General features: G+C 36.1%; 1 protein-coding gene across 1 annotated transcript in view; it reads left to right on the top strand.

The window, feature by feature from the left end:
* The first annotated feature begins 3688 nt into the window (after nucleotides 1–3688).
* Nucleotides 3689–10976, top strand: part of RNF144B (ring finger protein 144B) — a 59775-nt gene continuing 52487 nt past the window's right edge. The window contains exon 1 of the mRNA XM_015587278.2: nucleotides 3689–3871. Coding sequence (XP_015442764.1) covers nucleotides 3707–3871 — 165 coding nt within the window. The 5' untranslated portion in view covers nucleotides 3689–3706. The remainder of the gene's footprint in view (nucleotides 3872–10976) is intronic.

Below are 10976 nucleotides of genomic sequence, written 5' to 3'. Positions count from 1 at the left end.
GAGTTTCTATTATTGGTGATTTCATGTTGTGGAGACTGGTGAATCTTAACAAGACATAAACGAGGAAACACTAGAACACCATGGAACCATTCACAAGCATCTCAAGTGTGGGGGAATTCATTAGGGAACGTCAGCATTCTCCTAATTATTGCTTAAAGAGCTCAATATCTAATGAATCGATGGTAAAAAATATTTTGATATTCTTTTTTTTTTTATGACGTGCCCACTATGTGTCATTTATTTTTGAAATATTCATTGTTCATTTTACCCAGAGTGAAAAACCAAAGGGCTTGTTTTCAAACTGTGCATGGTGAATGCTTCGGCTTTTGTGACGGTACCTGGAAGGCTGCTGGGGTAAAGGTCAACGGTACCTGTCCTTGGCCTCGCAGCATTGCTTCAGCCAGCACTCGTCTTCCTTATCTCTTTTATAGAGTGGCAATTTACTGAAGATTTTATTTTCATAAAATTCTATTGCTTAAAAAATGTTCGAAAGCCATCACTTTAGGAAATTGGTGTTATTGTACACAGAACAATAAATCACTTCTTTTTGAAGAATCATTTTGGATTGTTCACATCTCAGAGATGAAATATGTGACTTCTTTCCTCTCTTCTCCTGAGTCACAAGTACTGCCTAGACTGGAATTCTTGGAATTTTTTTTTTTTTTTTTAACAAAAATAGGTCTCTGCTTGGTAAAAAGTTTTTATGTCATAAAATATTTTAGTACATAAAATATATTTTTAAAATTTTTATATATTTTAAACCACTTTATTGTGATATTATTGGCAGAAAGCTACACATATTTGATGTATACAACTTGATAAGTTTGGAGATGAGCATACACCCATGGAACAATGTAATGCTTAGAATTAAGAATACTGTCTTGTATACTTAAAAATTTGGTAAGAGGGTAGATCTTATATTGAGTACAAATAAAAAGGGCAGGAGGAAATTTTTGGAGATGATAGATATATTTTTATAACTTTGATTTTGTAGCCGATAGGCATGTAACTCACAAATTAAGAAGTAAAATCTTAAGTATATGGCAAGAGACAAGATGATGTTTCAGATGGCCTTGATTAACACAATTTCTAGTTCTGCTGACAAAAGAAGGTTGTTTCTAAGATATACCTTTTAAGAGGTATCCAATTATGTCTTCGCTTTTTGAGTACATTAAAAATTTATCTTGTTTAATGTCTCCTAAAAATAATGTAAGTTGAGACTCAGAAATAATTAACTTTCTTGAAGAATATCTATATTTCTTGTTGGGTTGGAGCAACAGGAGTTATCTATTCACAACAGCTTTCCTCAGGTGGGCTCAGAGGATAATTGACATTTGGGGAACGAGATGGTTTGGGCCTGTATCATTTCCCATCTTCCTCTCTCAGGAAGCAGTTACAGGCTATATTTCTTCTTGTTGTTTGACTTGGGATTTCTTTTTTGTGGGGAGGAAGATAATTCAGAATATGTTGCATGAGTAGTGTTGGGAAAATAGAGATTAGTAATTAGGGGAGATTGATGAGCTTCTGTGTACTGTGAACTGGAGAGTCTTGGAGAAACAAATGGGTGATACCTGTCTAAGCATAGACTGGGAAGAAGAGAGAGGTAAAATCATTCATTTTTACCCCTAAATGACTCTAAAGAGAGATTTGTTTTTTTTAAATTTTAAAATCCTGAATTTGATATGTGGGTTGCTTGGATTTTAATTTGCTCTTGGATGATAACTCATTAACAGTTAATCGAATAAGAACACCGTGTTTTGAACCTTATTAGGTCTTTCCCAAGAAGTATCGTATTAGAAGCCAATCATTGGTTAGCTTCCTATTTAATTTATTTTTAATCAAGTCTTCTACTACCACTCAATGAGTTAGGTGAAAAATCTTGAACACTTCAGGTTATTAGTTAGTAAATGTTGACTTTTTCTGGTATGACATTCAAAAAGTCAGTGCAGTTAGATCTCAGATTTTTTTTCATTCCACCTGCTCCAATTGGTTTGTCCCTCCATTATTTTAGCACTTCTATACATATATATTGAGACTTAAGCCACTGTGGGGCTATGTAGCAAATGTTGAACAGGTAATTTCTTTTGCCCAGAAATTAGGAGGAAAAAAGTATGACTCTTGTAGAGGTAGAGGGAGGGTATTTACAATTATTTCTATAGCAGAATGTATTAGAGTTGGCCACACTCTTTTAAAATAGTAAGAACTTTAGGATTTTGCTTTTTTTTAATCAGAATAGGAAATATCTTGATTTGATATAAACTATGAATATGCAGGAAGATTATTTTCACAATTATTTTACTGCTTTTAAAGATATTGTAAATAAAAACAATACAACAGAAGGACTTCAGTTATAATTTTTATATTTCAGTGTAGAAACATCCTTTCCTATGGTCATGCTATGTGTAGAGACACATTTTATTCTGGTACAGTTTCATTGAACTTATGGTAATTGTAGTCATGGACTTCATGTCTCTTTTTTTCTCTCTCTTTTTTTTCTTTCTCTCCCTCCTCCCTACTTCTCACTCTCCCTGCTTCATTCCTCCACATAATATTCACTTACAAGGCAGCTCTACTGTAATGGACCAGGCGCTGGGCTCAGCCTCAGAAGATGGAGGTTTAAGTTTTCTCTGCCATATACAAACTCTGAGAACTTTGGCAGAATACTTAACTTCTCAGGACCTCAATTCATCTATAAAATAAAGGAAATATTCTATGGTTGCAAAAGATTAAATGAAGTAATATATACCAAGGAACACAATTAACACTGACATCCTATTGAAAATTTTTTTTATACATAAGCGTTACCGTTTCAACCATCTTAAGTGTATCTTTCAGTGGCATTAAGTACATTTACAATATTGTGCAACCATCACACTATCCGTTCCAGAACTATTTCCCAAATAGACACACTGTACTCATTAAATAATAACTCTCTATTTCTCCCTCCCCCAGCTCTTGGTGACCACCTTTCTACTTGCCATTTCTATGAATTTGACTGCTCTAGGTATTTATATAAATGGAATCATACAATATTTGTCCTTTTGTCTCTGGCTTGTTTCACTTAGCATAATGTCCTCAAGGTTCATCCATGTTGTAGCATACGTCAGAATTTTATTCAGTCCTTTTGAAGGCTGAATAATATTCCATTTTATGTTTATATCACATTTTATTTATCCATTCATCCATTGATGGACATATGGATTGTTTTCACTTTTTAGCTATTGTGAATAGCACTGCTATGAACATTGGTGTGCAAATATCTGAGTCCTTTTTTTCAATTCTTTTGGATGTACACCTAGAAGTAGAATTGCTGGATCATATGGTAATTCTTTAACTTTTTGAGTGACATCCTATTTTTAAGTATTTTTTTGAATCTATTGATTGTAGTGGTGTGACTCCTAAATGGAGTGTTTGTTCATAGTGGTCTTTAATTCCCATAGTTTACATGATATGAGTCACCTTAACTGAGTAAGGTCACCTTAAATTTCAGGACTCCAATAACACCTTGCCAAGGTGACAGGTTCTTCAGCCCATGGTTCTCAGAAACACATTCATTGTACGCTTAGAGATCATTGAGGGTGAGGATTTGCTCTGTTGATGCCTAAATGTATTGCTTAAACAATAGCTGTATCAATGGATATAATATTTTCTGCTTTGGAACTTTCTGTAGGGATTGAAAAGACTGAAGAAGGCTGAAGACAGGCTGATGGGCTCAGTTGGTAGGCTGCATTATCTCACCATGAATGCTGAAAATCCGACGCCTGGAGACCTGGCTCTTGCTCCCCTCATCACTTGCAAACTCTGCCTGTGCGAACAGTCTTTGGACAAGATGACCACACTCCAAGAATGCCAGTGCATCTTTTGCACAGCTGTAAGTTTTCCTTGATGCCTTCATCATGGGAGAATACCAAGGAAGAACTGTAAAAGTTCAGGATACATTTGTGGCTTACTGAGAAGCCAGGGTTTGTTAAATATAAATATGATCCTGCATTGAAGAGCAATTTCACATTTAGAGCTGCTTCCAAATAGTATCTTGAATGGTAAAGCCTGTATTTACTAGTTTTTAGGAAAAGTGTAAAATTTGCGTGAAATCTATTTATTTATTTTTAATTAATTAATTTTTTTATGGTGGCATTGGTTAACGAAAATTTGATTATTAGTTGAATAAGCAGAGTTCTTAAAGTTCTAGCTAAGGAACAAAATAGAGACATTTTTAACATGCCTTAGTTACTTATCATTTGCAAGAAGCTTTGTATTCTTTCTCATCTCCTTTAAGGCACATGGTGTACAACTGTTTTACTTTGTCATAGCTCCTTTTATTTTTCTATTTTCACAATATGCTGAAAGCTGCTTATTCCTCATAATAGAGAAACCTATAGATCTCCAGGTATGAGCTTATCTCTTTCAGTCTGACACTTGATATCAATACCAGTGACCTTCATTGCAAGTTTCCCTGAAGGCTGGTTAAGGCATAGAGGTAGGAAACAGATTGATGAGTTCAAAGTGACTGTTAGAAGTTTGAGCCCAGGTGGTCTTATTCAAATTTTCATGTATTCAAACATTTTTTGAGCTCCTCCTATGTGCCAGGCACTCTGCTGAATGTTGGGAATATAATAATGAATAAGACACTTTCCACAGAGAAGATGGAACTCTACAAGAGTCTGGTAAAATCAGGGACAGCTAAACATAGTGTTCCACAGGAGCATCTCACCTACTCTGGGTTGGGTCCTGCTTGCAGTGATCTCTGAGTTGAAGTTTTAAATAAGAGATTATAAACTGATGTCCATGGCCTCATGGAAGATTACAAACTACATCTGGCCTCAACACATTTTTGTTTGGATCCCCAACTTGGAAATTTAAAATAACAAATTTTATAATTTTTTCATGAAAAAGTGGTAAGGTACAGTTATCCTGTGCCTGTATTCATTGGCCCAGAAATAGATGATCCTTTCTCTATTTACATACCTGACTTGCTCCTGTATGTATTCAAATCAACTACACTTTCAAACTCAGGATGGGTTAAGAATTAGACAGAAAGAGTCCTTGACATCTCAGCATGATAGAGAGGAGGGCCCAATGCCTAAATTATAATATTTACCATTTATCTTTTCTTTGGTAGGCCTTATATGGGCAGTCTGTTAATATTTGTTATACAATCAGTATAGTAATCCCCAGACAAATGTGGGTTTAATGCCCTGATTTATAAAGGAAATTGAATAGTTTAGTTACAGTAACCAACCAGTGGTTAAATCAAGGGGAATAAGGAGAGAGGAATCATTTAGAAAGTAGAACCATTTAGAAAGAGGCAAGTTTACTAAGGTTGACTGTGAATGTTTTTTTTTAACAGACAAGTTAGGTGAAATAGAATTTATTTCATCTTTCCTTGTTAATTTAATCAACATGGCCCATTTTCAAGTTAGTTTGTACCATTTTAAAAAATTTTATTTTTGATTGAGGATTAGAGTAGGGAGAAGCCTCAGCATGGTATTTAGGTGAAAAGGAAAGAGACTAAAATCCTTTTTTTTTTTTTTCATTTTGAACTCTAGGATCCAAAGATGACAAAGAATAGAATTGTTTGTTCATTCATTCGACAAAAATCTAGTGAGCAGCATCTGTGTCGCAGAAACTGTTCTAGGCGTGAGGATTTACCAGTTAAAGAAAGAAAACCCAGCAGAGATCCTTGCTCTTACCAAGTTACCTAATACACAAGAAAAGCAATGAATAGGTGTGTTATAGTATTGGGTGAAAAGGGCTCAGGAAAAAAATAGAGCAGGAGAAGAGGTTAAGCATGCGGGTGAGGAGGTGTTGCACGCGGTTCAAGTAGAGTGGTGAGGAAGAGGCCTCACTAAGTGATGTTTGTGCTGGTTCTTTATCATCTTGTCAGCGTGTGTTGCTTTATAGGAAGTGAGGAAATGACCTTGTCATCGAGGGCAGCTGCAATTTCCTTTGGTCTTTCTTTGTTTCTGAACGCTATGCTTCCAAAATGATTATTTCTCTGACTTTCTCACATATGTTTTGGACCCTTGCTAATCCTTCAAACAAATGAGTCAGAAGCAACATTTGGTTAAAAGCAGGATGGAAATTTTTGTCCAAGAGTTATGGATGTTTAAAAGCAGGATACGGAATTCAGTTTTTGCTATGAGATTTAATAGTGCGGAATTCAAGTTTGTGCGTCAACGTTGGGTAAAGAGTACACAGGCAAAGGTTGTATTTCATGGTCCCAAAGAGCTGACACTGACATATTGTTTCAGTAGATCTTAGTTCCCAATTATAAACAGAACGACTGCTTCTCATTTTCCCTTCAGCAATTTAGGGGTAGGAGTACAATTAGATTATTCTGTCATTTAGGTTCATACTTCCTCATTGTTGGGGAATGCTGAAAAGCAGAAAGTCATATGGCTTGGTATTTTTGGTGTCCCTCCAACTTTGGAACGTTTTGTACCTATAAACATTAACCTTCCCTGGCTTACTGATACCCTCTTCCTTATGATCTGCCAAAATAATAAGCTCTGTGTGTTTGATCACCTTAGTGTCTGTAAATTTGCAATTGATATCAGATTCACCTGAAATACTACTATAACTTTTTATTGTTGGAGCTTTTATTTCTTCTTTTCAAAAAATATTTAAAAATGTGTCTAATCCCCTCAGATATTAATTTGCACTCAAATTAAAGATATCAGATGTATTTTGTGTTTTCAAGGCTGAAAATAAATTTGTGACTTTTTATTATGCCATGTACTACTAATTTCTAACTTTAAATATGATTGGATGACATCTCCCAATTATTGGCTTGGAAAGACTTCTGGTACATATCATATTTTTAAAATGGTTTTGTTAAGATAGTCCCTCTCTCCCCTACTTTCAGGGAATGGCCAAACATCATGGTCTTCTAACTGGATATAGTGCTATACTGATATATTTTCATAGATTTAATCATGCTTTTTATACATTCTGTCTTTGTCTTGTTTTCTCTAAGATGTATCCCTGACCATTTGTTGTGAGGTTGAATTCTTTCTGTTTCCATGATCAGGGTGCTCTGGGAGTGCAGAATGGACAGATGTGGAGTGTCTCACTTGACCATTGGATGTTAGTTAGTTAGTTCATTCTCTATCTTTAGGGAGACCTGGCCTTTAAATAGGCGCTGCCCCAACCTGAATCTGTTCCATGGACCTCCGTCTCTATGCAACAGAGATGCTCCTTGAATAAAGTGTTCCATAGTCAAATTAGCTTAGAAACTGGTATGTAATCTATTCTTCTCTTGGAGGGACCTAATGCATATTTGCATTTTAGAGACTCTGAAATCTTGTGGTCAAGAGGAAAGCCAGGGGACCCTGTTTAACTTCTTCTGAAGCATTCCCATTTGATCATACCACATTTTCTAGTGGCATACCTATTAACTTCCCCACAACCAGTTTTCTGAAGAATGCTACTTTAAATTATTCCATCTAGATAATTCTCGATTTAAATGACATCCAGAGAAAGGAGTGTGACAGATGTTGCTTTATATAATCCATCAATATATCTAGTTTCTTGTTAAAGGAAACTTAACATGATCTATCTGCGAAGATGGTTTCTGTTACACTATTTTCTCAGCTTTAATATACAGAAGAAAGGCTAGTATAAAGCAAGGGACGCTGAGTCTACAGGACAAAAATGAGCATAGCTCTCATTAGCATGACTGAAGTCATAGATCATCGGCGTATCATGGAGTGAGAGAATTTGATATTTGGGGGTTATGGAGAGAGGTGGTGCCAAATTATTTGTTATTGTAATTAAAGGTTAAATTTCTCAAGGATATTTGTCTACTGACTAATGATATGCAAAAACTTAGTTTCTTTCTCTCTCTCTCTCTCTGCCTGTGGATTTAAATAACCTAAATATGAAAATTCAAAATTTCCTCTTGCTTCTGCAACTCACTTTTTTAGATAATAACACATGATTATAATTCAAGTGAAAGAAGAAAAATTCACAAGTCAGTTATCAAAGGAGGGCAAATTTGTGGGTTTGTTCCCTTGTGAGCAATATTTGCCTCTTTGATTTATTTTGGAAGCTATTTCTGTTAGCTATGAATTAAATAATCATGAAAACACGGTTGTTGCTTGTTTTTATAACCTAGATAATTTCACCTGAAAAGAGTTGGTATGTTGGGCATGGCCTATTTACCTTTCAGATTAAAGACAGGATGTGCTGAGCAAAAAGAAAATAAAGTCCAGCCATATTCTTGCCTTTTCTCCATTACGTTTTGTTGGCTCTAAATAGTTAGAACTCCTTTTACTATTCATTTCTCTGAGCCAAATGGATTTTCCAATGTTTAAAAAAGTGAGAGGAAATATAAAACTTTTTAGACCAAGCCCTTCTTTTCCTTGGGGCCTGGTGGGTGACCTTTAAGAAAAGCCCACATATGGCCTGGGAGACATTTCAGTTTGGGAAGATTTGCAGAGAGAGGGAGAGAGGGAGAGAGAGAGAGGGAGAGAGAGAGAGAGAGAGAGAGAGAGAGAGGGGTCCATGACCACTGCTATTTTCTCTTTCATCATTCAGTTATTTCCCTGAAGCACTTCTAATAATCTGAATTTATTTTGCTCATGAGGGAGGAGAGGGAGGAGAGAGAGGGGAAAAGAAAGAAGGAAGGAGAGAGGAGTGTGTATGCATATGTTTGTGTGTCCATGTACAAACTTGTGTACCCACATGGTTGGTAACTTTCAAATGAAGCAAAGAACCTGCAATAGTTCTTTTCTGGATTCTAACTGATATCTTTATTAGGATAAAGGAATGCCATTTTTCTACTCCCACCTCCATTTTTCTCTCCCAGTGTAACATGGTGGTTAAGAGTGTAGATACAAAACTAGAAAAATCCAGGCTCAAGTTCAAGTTTGGCCATTTAATGGTGTGTAACTTAAGGCAAAATCTTTGGCTTCTCTGAACCTTAGTTTTTTCACCTGTAGGATGGAGGGAAGTAGAGGATGATAACACCTATCTCAGAGTGTTGTAGGAAGCATCAAATAAGAATTTCAGTAAAGTGGCTAGCACAGTGCCAAGCCCCTAGTAAATGGTGTTTTTATTTCTTTCTTTTCTAAGTTCTGTTAGTATACTGAGCTGTTCTGTTTTTTCAAAGTGTTTTAAGAAAGCAAATCCTATTAAAAACTTGTCTGGCTTCCTCATTAGCCTTTTAGAAAAAGATAGTTACATAGGTGATTTCAACCTTACTACTATTCTGAAATTTCTTTGTAGGATTTGTCCAAAGAATGGCTAACGGAAGGGTGTTTCAACTGAAGATCTCGAAGTAGGATTTACAGAAAAAAAAAAAAAAAACAACAAAAAACCAATACAACTTTGAAACTGAATAGATGAGTACATTTCTGATGGATGTAAAAGATTCATATGGAAGAGTGTCTCAAGCCACCATTTATTTAAGAGCTGCTTTCCTCTAACAAGAATATATAATATAATTACTTGTTAGCTTAATATGTTTAGTCTAGTATCTTTTTAAGTGGGTTTTTTGTTTTGTTTTGTTTTGTTTTTATAACTCCGTGGAGCTGCAAGCAATACTTAGGCATTTTACTCCAGCAATGTCACCGAACATTTTTTTGTTCCCTCTTCTGGTCATGTGACCTGTCAACCTTTCCTGATGCTTTTAAATTCTTCAATTCTCTTGATTCCCACGTCTTCTATTGAATGGACAGAACTGAATTCTGCCAGTTCAAAGCCGTCTCTTATTTTGTCTGTTTCTGGTACTAAAATATACTGGCTTACAAGGTTAGTTTTATGCTTTCCTTTCACTTTACCTTGGGTGATCAACAGTGAGTCAGTGAATTTATCTTTCTCTTTGTTTATTTTTGTAAATGACTTCAGTATACTTACTGCTTATATTTAAGAGATTTAATGATCATGCTATGATCATTATGCTATGACCCTCTGATAGAGGAGGTCTTTTGTATTTATTAGTTAAGTCACCGTTTTAAAATACAGATTTTGATACTATTTTTCCACTGATGATTGAGCTGCTACAGGTCAAATGGCATCTGAGAAATAGGAGCAAATTATAACAGCATGAGAAATGGATTAGAGATGACTCAAGGAGGAGCTGGCTTCCTGGACCTATGATCTCATTCATGCCTAATGCTCACCACTTACTTATTCAAAGAAAGTGGTACAATTGTGGCAAGAGAGGAAGGAGCAGCAAAAGAAAACTATACACTTAAGGCCAAATGACTTTGTCATAGCATCATATTCCTAGAATTGGAAGGGACCTTAGCTCTTCTAATCCCCCTACTCTCCTAATGAAAGAAGTCCTTTTCCTGGATGCCAATATGGTTTGGCATTTTAGAGAATGGGTCTCAAATCTGGTTGCTTGAACTTTATTCATCCAACATATATTCATTATACATACCATGCTCAGTTTTGATGGTTAAGATATAGTGGTGAACAATCTGATCAAGGCCTGGTTTTCAGATAGCTCAAATTTTAATGCAAAGTACAGATACCAACAAGTACATACAGAAGTCAGATGACAATATGTGCTCTGAGGAAAAACAGCAGGGGAGGGGGATAGGGAGTGCTATAGGAGAGGGGGTTTACACTTGATGTTAGGTGGTCAGGGAAGTCTCACTGACAAGATGTTATTTAAGAAGAGACATGAAGGACATGAGGGAAGAAGCTGTGTAGATATCTGGGAGAAGAAAGTTTTAGGCAGAGGGGAGCAATGTGGTGGTCCTAAGCTGGGAGTGTACTTGGTATATTCAATATAGCAAGGAGGCCAGTGTGAATGTGTCTGAGTGTGAGAGTGTGTGTGTGTGTGTGGGAGGGGGGACAGTAGGAGATGAAGTCAGAGAGGTATAGTGACGTTAGTATGTAGGACCTTGCAGGCTATGGTAAGGGTTTCGGCCCCAGTTTAATGTGAGAACAGAAGCCTTTGGAGAGTTTTGACCCACAGAGAGATGTGATCTAACAATGATTTAAGTGGATCACTGGGTTAGTAA

The sequence above is a fragment of the Pteropus alecto genome, unplaced genomic scaffold (genome assembly GCF_000325575.1).
Source record: "Pteropus alecto unplaced genomic scaffold, ASM32557v1 scaffold121, whole genome shotgun sequence".
Lineage (NCBI taxonomy): Eukaryota > Metazoa > Chordata > Mammalia > Chiroptera > Pteropodidae > Pteropus > Pteropus alecto.
Note: the sequence above shows the minus strand (reverse complement) of the source record. Positions and strands in the feature narration are given on the sequence as shown.